This window comes from Epinephelus lanceolatus, chromosome 8 (assembly GCF_041903045.1).
Source record: "Epinephelus lanceolatus isolate andai-2023 chromosome 8, ASM4190304v1, whole genome shotgun sequence".
Classification (NCBI taxonomy): domain Eukaryota; kingdom Metazoa; phylum Chordata; class Actinopteri; order Perciformes; family Serranidae; genus Epinephelus; species Epinephelus lanceolatus.
The window spans coordinates 31,462,142-31,480,467 of NC_135741.1; the positions used below are offsets into that span (position 1 = coordinate 31,462,142).

Sequence of the window (18,326 nt, forward strand, 5' to 3'; positions counted from 1 at the left end):
GCTCTACAGGGCGTCGGTGGCTTAGTGAATAGAGCAGGCGCCCCATGTACAAGGCTGTTGCTACAGTGGCCCAGGTTTGAGTCCAGCCTGTGGCCCTTTGCTGCATGTCATCCCCTCTCTCTCTCTCTCCCCCTTTCACACTTGCCTGTCCTGTCAATTAAAGGCAAAATGCCTAGAAAAATATCTTTAAAATTTTTATATATATATATATATATATATATATATATATATATATATATATATATATATATATATATATATATATATATATATATATATATATATATATATATATATTTTTATTTATTTTTTTTTTTTTTTCTGCTCTATTCCAAATGACCCAAACAGACAACAGCAGCTTGTGGAAAAACACGAGTTTTATTACTGGACAACTTTGTTGCCTTAAAATGGACACACCAGACATTTAATTTGAATCACAACATGAAAGGCATTGGAGGAGTCAATCACACGTGCACTGATTGATAAATGCTCAGTTCCCCTCCTTCACACAGAAAGACAAAGACAATGCATAGATGACACTGGCAGGAAGACTGATGGATCCTTGGAAGAATACAGTGTGTGTGAGAGCGCATCTTTAAAGACTAGTTTCTATGAGAACTTCGGCAGGTGTGTGTGTTTGTGTTGAGTATGGATGTAAGAGGGTCCGGCAAGTAGTGTTTTTGCATATTGTGTCTGTTGGAAAGAATCTTCATCTGCAGGCTCAACAGCAAAACGGCTGGCTTCTTCTCAAAACAGACGTTTCTCATAACTGTGGGAGAAAGAAGAGCTGGTCAGTGAGGGAAAACATCGCACATCTACCCATGATGCTCCCTGAGGTTTCCTGCGAAGACAGACTGGAGGCACTAATCAGGACGTTTAACTAAAAGTTTGTACAGTGACGTGAAACTAAAACTTTTTAAGATGATAGAACATGAAACTTAACAAAACAAAGTTCTATCTGCATAGCTTTGTGTGTGTACCTGTGCAGGCTGTGGACTCCACCCTCCATCTGAGCTGATGTTGTTCTCCTTTCAAATTTCAGATCCCCAGAGTACATCATGGCTCTGCCAGGAGGAAAGAAGAGCAACACACAGCCACAGGGGTAAGAATATAGTGTGACAAACACTGAGCAAGTACCAAGGCTAAAGAGGGGTCCCAAATCCAAACTACGTGCTAATTCTGTTCAGTATGTATTTCATACTAATTGTCGGAGTATACTGTTTAGCTGTTAGTATACAAAAACATTGCTGTTTAGTTAATCTTTAATAAACTGTAGGGGAAGCACTCAGTCAGGATGTGTACATGAAATGGTAAGACTTCCAGTATGGTAACTGGTATTATATCCACATTACTATGACTTTCTTATGGCATACTATGATTTCCTTTATCCTGTTATTAATAACAACTATACTTAAAAATTACTGTGGCACACTATACAGCGACCTTTTCTGCTACATCATTTGACACTTTTAAGGCATACTCTTTTATATTACACTTAATGACATTTTTGGCATACTGTACTATTAGTTTTAAATGATATGTATTGTTATGGTGCGTTCCAGGCAGGCTTTTGAACTCGTAAGTCACAACTTCAAGTCATGAGTTACGACTTTGTAGCATTCCAGGAAAGTTACGGCAAACTGCCAGTTACTTCCTGTTTAACGTTGAACATGGCGAACCGTTTGTTTGTGCTGTTTCCCCATTATTTCTATCGCCAAAGGTGCCTGCTCCTTGCTCATTTGAGTGAAACAGAGGAGGAGAAACGGCGCATAAGGTCACACATGCTACTATACTTTTCATTTTATGTTATCTGTGTGTTTGGAAACATACTTTATATTGATTATTCTTGCACTGGAAACCAGCTGTTAGAGCGGCTGCCAATAATGCGTTAAGATTAGGGTTATTTTATGTCTATTTCTCACCATGTATCACCTGCATCAACACCGCATTACCGTAAGGTAATTGGTTTAGAGGGCTGTGTGACGTCAGAAAGCGTAACTTGGAGTACATCCATCTGGTACGAGTTCACGGGTGAGAAGTTACGGGTTTGACTGCCGTTCCAGTGCACTTTCACGGGTTACAGGTTGTGAAAACAAGAGTTACGGGTTGCCTGGAACGCACCATTACATACTACACTATGACTTTCATGACACTGACATGTTTTATGACATTTTCTGTATTTTTTAAAATACTTTTTGCCATACTATATTGATAATGTGTACAGCTGTTGACCTTCTGACATTTTTATGGCATGCTATCCTATATTTTTTGTGACATACTATAACTTCTTTTACTATCTTCATGACACACTGCACTGTGAATTTATGACTACACTATACTGTGACTTTTGACACATTATGGCATGCTGTTACTTTTTTATGACACTTTGATGGCATACTATACTATGACCTAATGCCATTTTTTTAATGACACTTTCCATTATATACTCTTATTTTTGTACAACATTTTTATGATATTTTAATGGCATACTACTACTACTACTACTACTACTCTTCCATGGTATACTATACTATGAATTTGTTATGACATTATTAATGACAACTACACTAGAACATTTTTGTGGCACATTATGCTGCAAACTTGTCTGCTAAAGTTTTTTTGACACTTAAGGCATACTCTAACTTTTTTGTATTACACTTAATGACATGGCATACTGTACTAAACTATTAGTTTTTTAATGACATACTGTAGATTTTTAAAATTATTTTTTGACATACTGCATAATGACTTATGACATTTTGTAACATACAATATGACTTGACAGTCTTTATGGCATGTTACTATTTTATGGCATACTATACTATGACTTATGACAAACCATACAATGACAATAATGGACACTTTTGACATACTATTACTTTTGTATGATATTTTAATGGCATACTCTATAATCACTTTTTTTCATAATATTTCTTATGACACTTAGGGCATATTATACTGTGACCTGTGGCATTTTTATGGCATACTCTATGAATTTTTAATGTAAATTATTTTGACACTGTTTCATGACATTTTTTGTGGCATACTATGACTTCCGTCATCACATTATTCATGACAACTATACTATAATTTTTTTGTGGCACACAGCATACTATAACTCATTTTGTATTACATTTGTCAAGATTTTTGGCATACTGTACTATACTATTACTGTTTTTAATGACATCATTTATCATAACTTTATTAGTGGCATACTGTACTATGACTTTTGACTTTTTTTTGGCATACTATATTTTTTAATAGCTTACTGATGTGACTTTCTTTTATTAAATTAATTTTTAATGACATACCTTAGTTTGACTTTTTTTTTTTTTTTTAAACACAGGTTTCTCATAGTTTAATGACTGAGTGCCATTTCAGGGGCAGTGTATGTTTGAGGGCTACAAGGGAAAAGTGCACACAAACAAAATATCTTTTCCATCTCACTTCCACAATCAACTGCAGAACTGTCCACTGAAATCTCTCTCTGATTTGGAAGTCTTGCATCACAGAGAAAAATCCCCTTACATTTTACTACTCTGTGCACACACATTTCTGTCCCATGAGGGTTCAGTAAGAGGTAGTTTTATATAATCAGCTGTCTGCCTGCGTGTTTACCTGAGCTGTGTGAGGCTTTTGGCTCCGATGTCCTGACAGGAGTGCTGAATGCCAGCCAGCAGGTAGGGAATAAACTTGTGGATGGAGCCTTTGTCCTGCACCGCTCCAGAAACACCTTGAGCAACTTTAATCTTGTCGCTCTCACTGTGGGGAGAGGAGGAGAGGAGGCAGAAAAAGTGAGTGATATGAAGGTGTAAGTGGTGCACTCTCATGAGGTTTCCCGTCTCTCACATTTAAAGTACAACCTGTGTACTGCCACCTTGTGGCTCAAGAGCTTTTGAGTGTGCTGTGATATTTACTTTCAAATCAAAATAAAGATTTAACATAAGTATCACTGGGTAAAATGTCTGTCCCTCTGTCTTCCAGCAGGCTTGTCATTGTTCATTACAAGAAAGTAATGTCTTCTGCTCTGAAAACCACTGAAAATCACGAGGAAGAAGTGTTGTCATTTGGGAAAAATGTTTGTGGTGAGATGAGGTTATACTATGTGGAAGGGAACCGCGTGCTTTCATGTTTTCCTCTTTTGGGGTAAGAGTAGACCATTGCTTTATTATGGTCTGAGCTGCACATACACAGTCTAGACTGTTACCCAACTATAAACTCTGATCAGCTTGAACAATGCAGACCATGAGCCCAGTTTTAGGTTTTCTGTACCTGAAGTATCTGCTCTGAGAGCCCAGGTTTTTGTCCATGGCATCCAGGGAGCCCATGCCGCGGTATTTTTTCAACCTGATGCCATCAGAGAAGAAATATTCACCAGGAGCTTCACTGGTAGCAGCCAGCAGAGAGCCCATCATCACTGGGCACAGAGAGGGAGAGGTTGGTAAGCTGAGGTTCAGTTAGAAGACTGGAAATAAATGTTGACTACTAAAAGCTAAAATATAGTTAAGTGGGGAAAAGCCTTTTGCTCATTTTCCCATCTTAAATCATTTCACACAGAGGGCAGTAAACAACAATCTGAAAATCTACTGTTCAAATTATAATCCTCTGTGTAACATGGATTAGTAAAAACATGACAGATGACCACTGCAGAAAAAAAACCAGCAAATTCTTCAGCAAATTAACGATGTCCTCTAAATATGTCAGTTGTAAACTCCTGCACTCTGACTCATTCCCTACCTGTGGATGCTCCCAGTGCCAAGGCTTTGGCAATGTGTCCGACAGTCTGGATGCCGCCATCAGCAATAACTGGCACGCCAAAACGCCTGGCATACTCTGATACTTTGTAGACAGCTGTGGCCTGGGGTCTGCCGCACGCCAGCACTGTGGGGGGAAGAAGAGAGATGGAGGAGGATTAAATGATGTGAGAAAATGTGTACAGCTGTTGAATTTAAACATCTTAAAAACATGTTTCTGGTCTCATGACTGCGGGCTAGTCCTGTACTACATACTGACCCCTTGATCCACCACAGACCACATAACTGAAGTATGCAAACTGCTAACTCAGCTCACCACAGAAAACTTTACAGTCACATGGGAAATTAGTCAAATTTTTACCAGACAGTTATTATTTAATGTCAGCATTTTATATTTACAGGAACATCGCTGCAACATAAATACAGATGAGCTTTGTAACCATGTACCAGCTGGCTCATAATCTGAGAATCAAAAACTTCTCAATTAAGCTCAGAGACTTTAACTGAGTTTTGACAGGCATGCTTAGTGGAAACTCCCAGTGATGTTAAAAAAAAATCTCACACACTGTGAATGAGCAGACAGACTGGGAACGTGTCTCTTTCTATTGTCATGTTAGTCAAAGACAAGTTAGAATGAGGAAGTTAAACTTGTCACATCAGCAGACAAATCCCACACACACACACACACACACACACACACACACACACACACACACACACACACACACACACACACACACACACACACACCGCACTGACACACTCAATCCATCTCATAATATATCCTGTCTCTTTTCAACTGAAGACCACTCATCAACTTTAATTACATCTCTAACATGTCAACCACTAACAGTAAGTAAGAGACACTAATGGTCAAATTTACAACACGCCACTAAAGAGAAACATCCCAATTCCTTTTTTTAACCAGGAGGATTGTTTTACTTCCTGTGAACTCGGGGCTGCACGGTACTTACCAAACTACTTGTCCCAATTATCTTGCTATGGCCATGATCTTAAACAGGGAACATTGCAAAGGCCTCTTTGTACAGGATATCAGCATTTTTTAAAGTTGTAATCACCCTTAGGTGCTGATGGTTGTGAGGTTTAGTACTGTTTATATTTTTTGTACTGTTCACACCAGGCAAACTCAGAAATGTAAATCCAGACTCAGACAATAACAATGAACACTACTATATAGAGAGGTATTACAGAATGCAAATACTTTGAATGGCTACTGAAAAATGGCAACTATAAATAGAATCAAAAATGTTAAGGTTGATTTCATGAAAGGAAAGAACTGTAACTTAAGTATTGAACTACAGCAGCCGGAGGGTCTCGGTCAGTCATCCTGGCTTCTAAATTCTAATTAAAACACTGCTGTTGAGGTGAAACAGCTGCTACATCTTCTTTCATTAGGTATATGTGTCACGATATACAGTCAGTGTATGTGATTATTATCTGTGCAGCCCCACATGTTCAAACTAAGAGATATATAACCATGTTTTTACCGACCTGTACATCTCATTTCAGACAACGTGACAGAGGTAAAATACAAAGACACACACGACACAGAAATAGAAACAACACATCTTTTCACAGCCTCGATGCTGATGCGTCTTCTCATACAGCCATGCTACAGTTCAAAAGAATGTCACTTTGGGTGCAACAATCCCAGATGACAGCCGTGGCAAACTCTGAATATACTATGTTGACGATTAGAAAGTGAGTGACTGAAATAAGTATATACACAAACAGCTGAACAAAGACACATTTATCAAGGCAGCTTTATCCTTGATCATGACAATTTATCATGAAACAGGGGTGCCAGCTGAAATTTAACCTGCCTGCTCCCACCCACCTCAGCAGGTTCACCACCTCTGCTCATCAGACGCCCAGTGGCTGCCAGCGACACTAAAAAGCCACTCGTTGCAATGCCATGTGTTAGAAATGAGTGTTAGAAATCGATGTGAGCTGTGGTCTACAACTGACACAATGATGGGAGGGCCAATATAACACAATCCTGTCACAGAAGCAGCACACATAAGGTCTGGCCTTAGGGGATAGTTTGGACCTTTTCAAGTGGGGTTGTATGAGGTACTTATCAGGAGTCAGTGCATTACACACAGTAGATGTCAGTCGTGCCCCTCGTTTGGAGAAGCAGGCTGGAGTGCGACAAGAGAGCTCAGCAATGTACTGCTGTGGAGGAATCGGTAATAAAACATTTTAGCCACCTACAAAAGGGCCCTCCAAAAACAAGCAAAAAAACAGTCTAAGTGTACGCTACATTCAGAATACTTTTTAATGCTTTACCTTGCCATAAGACAGGGATTTCCAACTGGGAACTAAAGCCACTCTTCAAAGCCAGACTCCATTGAGAAAAACAGTGATTTTACGTTGCTTAACACAGGAGCTGCAGGTCTACTACTGCCTTAATCAGTTACTTTGTGTTATTGTGTGACTTTGGTGTTTAAAATGTTAGTCTGGATTCACCAAAGTGAAGTCACACAATAACACAAAGTAACTGACTATGCCAGTGGTAGACCAGCAGTTCTTGTATTAAATGAGACAAAATTACTGTATCTGTAAATTAAAGATTTTTTTCGGTGGCTAAAAAACAGTTTGCTGCTGCCTCCGTCCACAGCATTACATTGCTGAGCTTCAGTATTGGTAATCCTGCCTGCTTCTCCAAACAGATGTTCACTGTATGTAATACACTGACTATGGATAAGTACCTCATACAAACCCCACTTAAAAAATCCAAACTGTGCCTATAAACCAGCTACCACCTGACCAATTGTATCCACAAGCAACCCAAGGACACAAATGGATGGTGTCTCATTCTGATGACATTGTTAAGACCAGAGACTGAAAGGTCAGTGAAGTGAGCGGAGGAAGAGCAACATTCACTCAGGACAGATTAGTGAGGACACAGCAACGAGCAAAAACCCCAAAACCTCAAACACCCAAGGCCAGCTCTCAAAACAACCACTACCTCTACTACTTTCACTGATGCAAAGCTGTTAACCAATCAGTGCAGCAGGCTGTGAGGGGGGGCAGGCACACTGTGATAGTGAAGCCAATAGGAGCCCAGTGCAGGCCGAAAGGAAACTTACTGGAGTATCCTGTAACAGTGGTTGGGGTTTTGGGGCTGTGGAGTCTTATTGCTGGTGGTACACTTGGGGGAGCTGGACAAGGACACACACAGTCACACAAACACACACCACAGAAACACCAGGGTAGGAGGCAGCGGAGAAAATTAAAGAGGGACAGAGCAGAGCAAGAAGAGAAGGAGGCAGGTAGGAAGACAAGAAGATGAAGATGACAGACAAAAGTGGAAAAAAACATAAGCAAAAGAAAATGAACAAGAACAAATAGTGCTAATGATTTTAGAGGAGTCTTGGGACAAGATGTGAAGACAAGACAGAGACAACAAGAAGCACAAACAGAACTACACAAGACAAATCACAGCTAAATGTATCCCCATGACAACTTGAAATTTAAAATCCAAACTTTGTTGTAACAATCCAAACTGCACAATTTAACAAACTACTTTCCAGATGGTCACAATGTCAGATCAGGTGATCATGGTACCTGCCATGACTTGGTTTTAGACGAATGTCAGACTAAACACTGAACACTGAACCCCTACCAATCATAGGTGGTGTTTCCTTAATAATCTGCATGACTTGCAAAGGAGATCAGGTAGGAAGCACCAGAGACAGCCTCTTGGGATCAGAAATGTCAACACCTGAAGTACAGAGCATGTCAAAGACTATAAGAAAGACAAGAAAATAATTGTGACATGCTTGTTTTCCCATCTGTGACTCCCGAGGAGTCTTAGACGCACAATGAGTTGTCAAGTCAATTCAATTTAGTCTATAAAGCCCAATATCACAGATCACAATTTGCCTCAGGGGAATTTACTCTGTCATGGACCCTCACAGCTGATAAGGAAAAACCTCAGGACGTGTAACAGATGTGTGTACAGAGTAGACCAACATCATGAAATTACAATAGACAATCCTTACGACAAAATGATACATAGAATGTGCCACTAGCAAGCTGATATCATGTTGTTAAAAAGCACACCGGCCGGGCATGTATTATCCTGCTTTCTATTGCCAAACCAAAGTCAATCAAATTCTTCAACAAAAACACAAACTGCACATAAACTACACAAGATTTTCCTTCCACCCTTTGATTGGCAGATTCAATAACCACATTAGAGGCTCCGGAATGGCTAATGGCTGCTCTGTGGATGGGAGCAGTTAGCTAGGTTGTTGGTGTTTGTTGAGTTCTCATGTCAGTCACTCACCTTCCTGTGTGATGCAGATGGAGCCGCTGCCCATCCCCACTCTCAGCCCATCCACTCCTGCATCTATCAGGTTCTTGGCCTGAGCTGCAGTCACCACTGGAGCAGGGAGGGGGAGACAGAGCGGCTGTTAGAGTTGGACAATGTTTTCTCAATGTATGCATCTTTAACTGTGAGCAATAGGTAAGCTGTTAATTTCAGATAAGAGATTTTTACATTCATCAATACACAGCACAGTTAGGCTACTGATATTTCAGAGACACACTGGTTTTGAACTGCGCATGGCAGGAATAAACATTTAAGAGTCTGTCCATTCTTGATTAATAGCTCCGTCACGTGTAATTACATGTATAAATGAGATAATTGAAAATACATTTTCATGCTAGTAAAGAAAAGCTTATTTACCATTGCCTCCGATGACCTGTAGGCTTGGATACTTTTCTTTGATATATTTGATCATGTTGACCTGGAAGATTGAGTTGCCCTGAGACGAGTCCTGGAGGTACAGAAGGACAACATGACATTGTTATTTACAGAGCATCATTACCGCAAGTTTGTACACTTAACCGCTTTTAGACAACCTAAAACCTCAAATGTAGAGAATCCAGAACAAAGTAACTGCACTCTGACTTTGCTTCCACAGCTAAGAGATCAAGGTTTTCATCTCATGTGGATCTTCATCAAAAAGCCTCTAGCTAACACACTCAAAGTAAGTTCACAGATTTTGATATCTTGTCTTGCGCCACAATGAGTGTGCACACCACTTGAATTTTAGAGGCCAAGCCAACGCTTTAAGCCACTGAGGTGCTGCACCGGGATAACCTAATTGACACACTGATTGTTACCGTGTCTGATGAATCAAAGTCGGAGTCAAACTTGCCAGTTGAACACTTCGTCCATTTATTTTCCGTCACAAAACGTCAGTGTCCATTAAACTCGAACAGGTTTCCAGATACGCTCATACATCCACACGTGTAACTCCATTTGCACCTTGCTGCTTCAGCGGTCAAAAAAAAAAACTGTTTACCCTCCCGGGTGGAACACCTGACCAGACAAAGAAAGGTTCCCCCCATATATCATGATGACTGCCAATTACCCTGTGACACCTGATACCCAGTACACCATACACAAATAAATTAATTCACATTCTGCTCCTACACCACTGGTGCCAAGCTAAAGTAAACCCAGTTAACCCATTACAAATCTGTGAGAGAGCTGACTTCCAGTCTGTTCTCCACCAGCAGTCCCAGTCCCTCAGTAGTAAAGCTCCCTAATCTGCACCACAAAGTCAGACACTGATCCCAGCAGGAAAGTGCAAACCAGTTTGAGCCCAGTCTCCTCACTCAGACTTAATCCACCCTGGTTTACATGGGAAACAGAGGTCTCCACCTCTAAAACCTGCACTAAAGTCCTCCTTACCAGTACAATTACATCCACCCCGCTCTGCACCAGCAGGTCCAGACGGTACTTGTCGTCGTTGTGGGTGCCGATGGCAGCGCCACACAGCAGCTGTTTGCGCGAGTCTTTGGAGGCCAGAGGGAAGTCTCTGTTCTTCTTCAAGTCTGTGCGGGCGATGATGGACACCAGGTTGCCCTCTTCATTTACTATGGGCAGCTTTCCTGCAGCGGGAATCCGAGAGGTTAAACATGTGTAGACATTCACACCTGGTGTGTTTTTTAACTGAAATGAAAACATAAAAATCATGCGAGTCATGAATAATAAATTTAAAATCCTCTTCACCTTTCTTACTCCTCTGGAGAATTTCATTGGCTTCTTTAAGTGTCACTCCAGCAGGTGCGACCACTAGATCCTCTCGCTTCGTCATCACCTGTCAAGATGGCGACACGCACAGAACATGAAAAAAGAAAGCCTATGGCCTATCAATATGTATCATATAATCTCGATTCATCAGTTCCCAAAACTTTTGCGCCCAACCCCACAGTGCTTTTGGTTTCTGATGGCTAGTGACTTGTGTCTAAGCTCCACCCACCTCGCTCAGTGGCAGGTTGTGGTCCTCCTCCTTCAGGAAGTCAATGTCTCTGGACGAGATAATGCCCACCAGCTTGCCGCCCATTTTGCCGTTGTCTGTGATGGGGATTCCACAGAAGCCATGGCGAGCCTTGGCCTGGAAGACGTCCCGAACACGCTCGTTGGGGCTCATCACCACAGGGTCCGTGATGAAGCCCTGCTCATAACGCTGGAGGGAGGAGGGAAAGGACGGGTGAGGAAGAATAAGTAGCGGCAGGAGAGGGATGGTGCAGAACAAAAAGAAATATAAACAGGAAGTGGATTTAAGGGTGAGTATGGGAAAGAAAGGGAAAGTAACAGCAGGGGAAGGGGTTTAACGGATTCGATAGGGAGGGTTGGATGAACAAATGTGAGCATTTCACTGCCTACACTCTAGAACACAGGAGCAATGGATGGAAGGAAATAGCATGCTTTTACATCTCTCGAACTGAGAGCAGTAAATAAAAACAGAGAAAGACAGAGAGAAGCTGACGTGAGATGACAAAAGATACACATAAAAACAATGATGGAAAAGAAAATGATCATGTGACAGAAAAAACTTCAATGATCAGATAAACAAAATGAAAGAAAGAGGGTTGAAGAAGTGTAAAGAGAAAGTAAAAAAATACAGATGGTCATCATCACTACCTTGACTTTGCGAACTTCATTAGCCTGGAACTCTGGAGTGCAGTTGTGGTGGATGAAGCCGATGCCACCTGTTAGCTGGGAGGAAACAATACATCAGGTGAGTGTGGGCATCACAGTGTGCTAATGAATGAATTTAAACTATCTAATGATACAGAGAAAAACATGTGTTTATGTTGTGGATGTATTGGCAAGAAACTGGCAAAACCCCTAAATAAAGGTTAAATAGAATAAATAAAAAGGTGATATTTAAGGGCTATTTAATCTAATTTAAAGAACTTAAACTGTCAGTGCTAGCCGTGTGCCCCTGATAACTGCCTGCTTCATAAGTTTGTGTTTACACTAGCAACATGTTGGGTGCATTCGGAAGTAGTCACTCAAAGTGCCAAAGCACACTCTGGCACAAAGTGGAGCATTCATACATTTGGAGTGCTATTGGAAGGTACCGTTTGGTTATCTAGAGCACCACACTTTTGGAATAGTAGAGCGTTCCCTGGGCACTCAGTCTGGGGAGATGGCACAGCAGAGCGCCAAGTAGAATGAGCGGGGGATTAACTTAACTGTGTGTTAAGTCATGAAGAAAGAAAAAGCTCTTCTTCTTCAAACATCAGCGCTCTCATTTTAGTGTAGAGCATCAGATTAGATTTACAAACACACCCCTTGATACACTGGAGTGGAAGAGTCAAATGGATTACAACATGGAAGAATCCGGCAGTCGAGGTTTTAGACACAACATAAAATGAACCCCTGCCATCAATCTTTGCATGTAAACTTTAAGTAAAAATCCAAAGTGTTTTTGAGAATCAATGTACCATCACAAAACATAATGTCATGATACATAAGTGTATCAATATTTTTTTACATCCGTAGTTTATGTGTCATACTTACTGCCATAGCGATGGCCATGTTGGCCTCTGAGACGGTGTCCATAGGAGAGGAGACGAAGGGTGTTTTCATGGTGATTTGTTTGGTGAGCGCTGAGGTCAGGTCCTGGACAAAAAACATCAGGAGGATATTGAGAACATTAAAAAGTGCTCCTCAATAACGTTACCATTATGAAAATTGTTACAGCACATAAATTAAAGTCAACCACCTCAAAGAATTGAAATCTTTTATGATGTTTCCTTTGAAATACGAAGTTATCCATGTAACAGGCAGAAGACATTTTAGCATGTCACATTAGAAGAAGCACAAGTGTAAATAATACAATAAAATGATGGCTGAATTCTATGTAGCTGCTTTGGCTTTGACATTGGTTTTGGTCCTGATGAAGTATTCTCACTGTATATCTCTTGTGTAGTTGCTCTACTGTTGCACTACATACTAGAATTTATTATCCCATAAATGTCACTTTCAGCTACACTTACACAGTGCTGCTTTAAAAATGAGAATGCCAGGATCAACTATTAATCCTGGGAGGCCATAATTTACTGCTCTGGCTTATGGAAGCATTGTGATCTGAATTTAGGGAATATCTGTGACGGGAGGCACACATCTAATAATCCTCCCTCTTGCCTCATCTGCTCCCGTCCCCACCATCATCCCACATTCAGATTAGGTTAATACCACAACAGCAGCGTTAATCAGATTTCATGTGTTGGTCAATATTTGTCCATCACGACTTACCACTTGGTCTGCTGTGAAGTCAATGTAGCCTGGGAGAATCAGGAAGTCACTGAAGAGGAGACAAGTGAGATGAGGTTAGAGCAATTCCATCCTAACAGCTTTAAACCTGCCTCAGCCAGTCAAACATGAAGACATGAAAGATTTAATTTACAATCTGGAGGTTCACTTTCCAAAACTAAAACCTTAAGTAACTCTAATCCACTACTGATTGATCTTCACTGTACAGTTAAGAGATCTAAGGTTTTTTAATAATGTGACGAGTAAACATGCGCCTTACAAAACACATGTGATGCAACACATATTTTCTAGTTCAGAAATAGAAGAAATGTGGCTTAAACTACTCCACAGACCACACAACATGACTTTCTTTCTCGGGAAGCTTCAAAAGGTGTCATGTTACAGGTGTTGGTGTGAAATGTTTCTGTAGAATGAACTTCTTAAATGCAAGGCATGTCGACCCATGTGGCGTATGAGTGGCAGTGACGCCCATGTGACTATGACACCAAAAAGAGACAGGCAGCGTGTTCAAGCATGTGGCAAGAGTAACTGTCAGCCATTTAACCATTACTTCTTTAATACACTGCCAATAGCATTCACACCAATCAATTAAATCAGGGGTTCAGTGGGTCAGAGGGTCATCAGTACACATGTGCTTTGATACTATTGTTACTACATCTTTGCTTTGCAAGAGCAATGAGTAACCTGCTTACCCCTCATTTCATAGCATTTGAATACTTTTTGGATATTGGTTAGACTAAATGCACACATTTTAAGCCATTATGTGAAAGGGCTGCAAGTAATGATTATTTTTATTGTCAATAAATCTCAAATATTTCTCATGTATCCATGGATTGCTTCAAAATCTGGCAAGTCAAGACATCAGTTTGTACAACAGATAAATATGTAAATATATCGCTGACATAGATATAGTATGAGATTTTGGACATGAAAAAGTGCCTGTATCTAGTCAGTGCACGCCACTACTGTTTATGCTTTGTTGTGAAGGACTACAGAGTAGATGCTTTCAGTATGGCCAAAGGGCCACACAGTCCAGCATGACAACACAGGACTGCGTAAGCCAGGACCTAAATTTGGGACCAGTGTGTATACAGAAGGAATGTGTGCCTCTTTCATTTCCAAGAGGCTGTTATCCAGAATGCACAAGTGTTTTCATGTTTTTAAAACATGTATCTTACTTGACAGCAATCCTTTAGAGCTGGTAGTGTGTAATAAAGGTGGAAACAATGACCTGTCTACAGGGACAGTTTAAAGCAGTCAGAAACTTCATTGATGGCCAAAATACAAATGTATTTGTGTGCTGCCTGCTGTGATATAAGCTCAGGAGCACTACTTGTACATACTATGTCCATATAATCAAACTACAGTGAATTTCCCATGCAGCTTTAGTTTTCTGTTGATAAGCTGCCAAATAAAAGCTCATTTTCCATGTTATTAATGTAAGATAATCAAATTTAAGACAGCTATGAGCTCTGGTGACTTTCAGTGTAAATGGGTGATTACTGTGGACGTTCAAAGAGACACTCCACTCCCTAAAATTCAGTTAACTTATCTCGAGGAGCACTAACTTGCCCAACCTGTATAAACAGTTACACAATGTCTTCTGTGTCTCTGGAAGACAAGATAAACCTGCCAGTCATAAAAAAAAATAATACGGGTTGCATTGTGGGAAATGCTCCGTTAATAAGCATCCACTGTTTTTGGAGCTTGACTCATATAGGGGACTGTCCCTTCAAAGGAGGAAGTATGTGTTTATTTTAGCAAATAATTAATTCATTGATCAGTATTTATTGTGACTGGCTGTCCCCCAAAGATGGCTGACTTTGGCAGCACCTGCTCCATTTCACAAACATTATGCCTCAGTAAGTTAAGGGGCTAGTTGACTGTTAGCACACAGAGCTAGCATTACATGACAGCAGTACAGGTTGGTGGAGAGTGTAGTCGTGCCTGGCCTGGTTAGCCCGGGGCAGAGGAGTGGGAGTGCTCGTGTCTTTACTTGTATGTGAGCCCGTCTCCTCCGTTGAACAGCTGCTGTCCAGACAGCCCATCCTCGGGGACGTAACCGGTCTGCCCGCTGATCAGGTAGTCCGCCATGACGTCCGAATAAACCCTCACCAGTCCTTCAGTGTACTAGCGATAATAAATTAACTTAGTAACAAGCTGCTAATGCAACGAGTGGGTGTACACACACACACAGGCCCGGGAACACAGACCGAGAACTTTCTTCGTTCACCCCGTGCGCTCCTTCACGGTCAGCTCGCGCTCCGACCGTTGTCCTGCTCCGCGCGCCGGAAACAGTAACGTCGCCTGACTGACTATTAATGATTAGACACTAAACAGAAAGCGTCGGTATGAAAGCTTGTGTGTCTTTTCTTGGGCCTCTCTGTCAGCCAGGACCAAGTGTTCATGTTCTTTCAACCGTTCCCTCAGACACGTGTGTTATTCCCGTCTGACAACGTTTCCGATACTGACGTCACATCCGGCCGACCCGCCCCCCTCACCTTTGATGATTTTAGTTGATCATTTAAGAAAATAACTGCTATCATTATGTTTATGGAAAGTGAATTGTAATTTTACAGTCGTCTCTTAAGAGGAGTCAACTCAGTGGAACATACAGAACTCAATGTCCCTGCATGCTTTGCGTCATAGCAGCCTAATTAGATCTATTACTCAAGTTAATACAGCTTACTGTTCCTGTAGTAACATAATGATAATGATAATGATACTACTATTACGATAATAATAATAATAATAATAATAATAATAATAACAATAATTACTATTATTATTGTTATTATTATCATTATAAAGTGCTTTACAATAAAAACAATAATAAATCTAGTATAAAATAGTATAAAAAGTAAAAATAAATAGCATCCATTAAGAAATAACTAAATGATAAAAGTGAGTTTTAAGTTGAGATTTAAAAGAAATTACTGAGTAATTTTGTCAGTGATATTGACAGGAAGAAAGTTTGGTCCTTGCCAAAAAGTTTATTCTAAAAATTCAGGGAAAAGAAATTTCATTTAAATTTATCCTATAGATTTTATTCAGTGAAACATTTCTTTAAAAAAGTTGAAACATAAAACAGTGTAAATTGCGTGTTTTTTTGTTGTTGTTGTTTTTTTTTTATCACATCCTGATACTTGCTCCCATTTATTTTGGTCTTATAATTTTACAAATGTGCTGTAGAAAGGTATTGCTAAATTTTTACTTGACAACATTCTCTCAGATTTTTGTATTTACTACAGAAATATCATATGTGGGTGATATGATTACTGTGACAAAGATATTAATGCAATTTTCTTATTAATCTTATTTTACTTCTTGTCAAATTTTACATCACAAATGTAAATTTACAAATATAAAACCTTAAAACCTGTATTTATTAAGGAAATAGAACACTACTTGTCAATGATTTCTTCTGCGCTGTCTTTAAAATCTTTAACTGAACTTTTTGTCACAAGTCCTTTGCATTTTTATTTCTACTTTAATTAATGTTAGATTTGTTTTGCTTTCATTGTCTTCCTGTTTTGTTACTGTTTTTAGCTTTGTTTTTATCAAAACTTCATTTGTATGTGCCTCTGTTCATGTTCTGTTTCTGCTCAAATTGTATGTTAAAAGTTTGAAATAAAGATTTTGGAGGGGAAAAAACTCAAGTTAAAGTAGCAATACCAAAGTGCAAAAACAGGTAACAAGTAAAAGACCTGCATTCAAAATTGTATATACTTAGACAAGTATTAGCATCAAAAGTATACATTTAATATTTCAAAATATATTACATCAAAAGTAAAGTCACTCATAATGCAGAATGGCTTTTAGAATACATTATATTATATTATATTATATTATATTATATTATATTATATTATATTATATTATATTATATTATATTATGGTTTAAAATTATTAAAGTTTTACTGTAGCTGGTAAAGGATAAGAAAATTTCAACTACTTTATGTACTGTTGGGTAGTTTATTCTAATATAATACATCATAATTTATTAGCTGATTGTATTTAAATGTAATTAATAGTCTGAATCTGCAGAGTAACTAAAGCTTTTAAATCAATGTAGTGGAATAGAAAGAACAATATTTCCCACTGAAATGTTGTGGAGTAGAATACAAAAAAGCATAAAATGGGATTACTCATGTGAAGTACAAGTACTCAAAGTTGTGCTTCAGTACAGTACTTCAGTGTATGTACTTAATTACTTCCCACCATTGTTAAAAATAAACAAGTGTATCATGAATCCCTCTGCTGTGTTATCAACATAAATAATAACTGACCTAATGAGATAATTTAAATAGCTGTGGCCAAACATGTATTGCATCTAAAAATAATAGCAGCTAAAAATACATTGTATCTCCAAAAACTATATCAGATTGTATTCTGGGCTGTCTTTGGAAAGAGGTTGGTGGATTTCAGGTCAGAAATGCAAAATGTGCCCCCCTCTATCTAAACAAATCGTATTTGACAGTGGCTCCCAAACTACAGCCCGTGGATCTGTTTTTCTAATAGGAAGTGTCTCCCTGTCCTGCTTTGGAGTAAACACTTGAGGGTGCAGTGCTCCTCACACTCCATGTTACTGTGTCAAGGTGAAACTGGGTCACACGCATAAGGCCTGGCACAGCGGTGGCTGATTTAATACCACCTTGGCACGCAGTTACACATAACTATATTAGGCTGCAGCAGACACCCTTGGCCCTGCGAGATTCAGTGGGTGCCAATCTGAGAATGTCAGAGGTGACCTGAGTTTCTGCAGCATGTGTCAACTCCACAGTGACTGTAGAGAAAAATAATCATTATAATGAATATGTAGACTGACTTTACCCTGCTGAGTGGTACACTGAGTACTTATGTTAGACGGCTGGGGCTTCATTACAGCAAATATCCTGACTGCTTGTCCTATCTTAACTTCAATTTCAAAGATAAGCAATCCCTTAACGTATGGCTGTCTCATT

At 39.6% G+C, this 18,326-nt stretch overlaps 1 protein-coding gene across 2 annotated transcripts; it reads right to left on the reverse strand.

Moving 5' to 3' along the window:
• Positions 1-359: 359 nt before the first annotated feature.
• On the reverse strand, positions 360-15,796 carry impdh2 (IMP (inosine 5'-monophosphate) dehydrogenase 2). Of its 2 annotated transcripts, XM_078170196.1 has the most exons (15): positions 15,359-15,792; positions 13,345-13,393; positions 12,607-12,708; positions 11,722-11,796; positions 11,057-11,263; positions 10,807-10,894; positions 10,486-10,685; positions 9,472-9,562; positions 9,070-9,165; positions 7,868-7,939; positions 4,738-4,881; positions 4,273-4,417; positions 3,619-3,762; positions 981-1,064; positions 360-769 (listed from the first exon to the last, which is right to left on the reverse strand). In XM_078170196.1, exons 1-15 carry the CDS (start codon positions 15,454-15,456, stop codon positions 748-750), a joined length of 1,617 nt encoding a protein of 538 aa, XP_078026322.1. In that variant the 5' UTR covers positions 15,457-15,792; the 3' UTR covers positions 360-747. The 2 variants fall into 2 exon arrangements, with proteins under 2 accessions (XP_078026322.1, XP_033485856.2); XM_033629965.2 differs by lacking the exon at positions 7,868-7,939 and having other exon boundaries at positions 15,359-15,796.
• Positions 15,797-18,326: the final 2,530 nt, after the last annotated feature.

Bases quoted from the DNA above. Each gene is read 5' to 3' on its own strand.
- impdh2 (XM_078170196.1), bottom strand. From the start codon at position 15,456: ATGGCGGACTACCTGATCAGCGGGCAGACCGGTTACGTCCCCGAGGAT. The intron at 12,709-13,344 runs GTAAGTCGTGAT...TTTTTTGTCCAG, and splicing joins ACTTCACAGCAGACCAAGTG to GACCTGACCTCAGCGCTCAC. The intron at 9,166-9,471 runs GTAAATAAGCTT...TCCCTGCTCCAG, and splicing joins ACAGGTCATCGGAGGCAATG to TGGTGACTGCAGCTCAGGCC.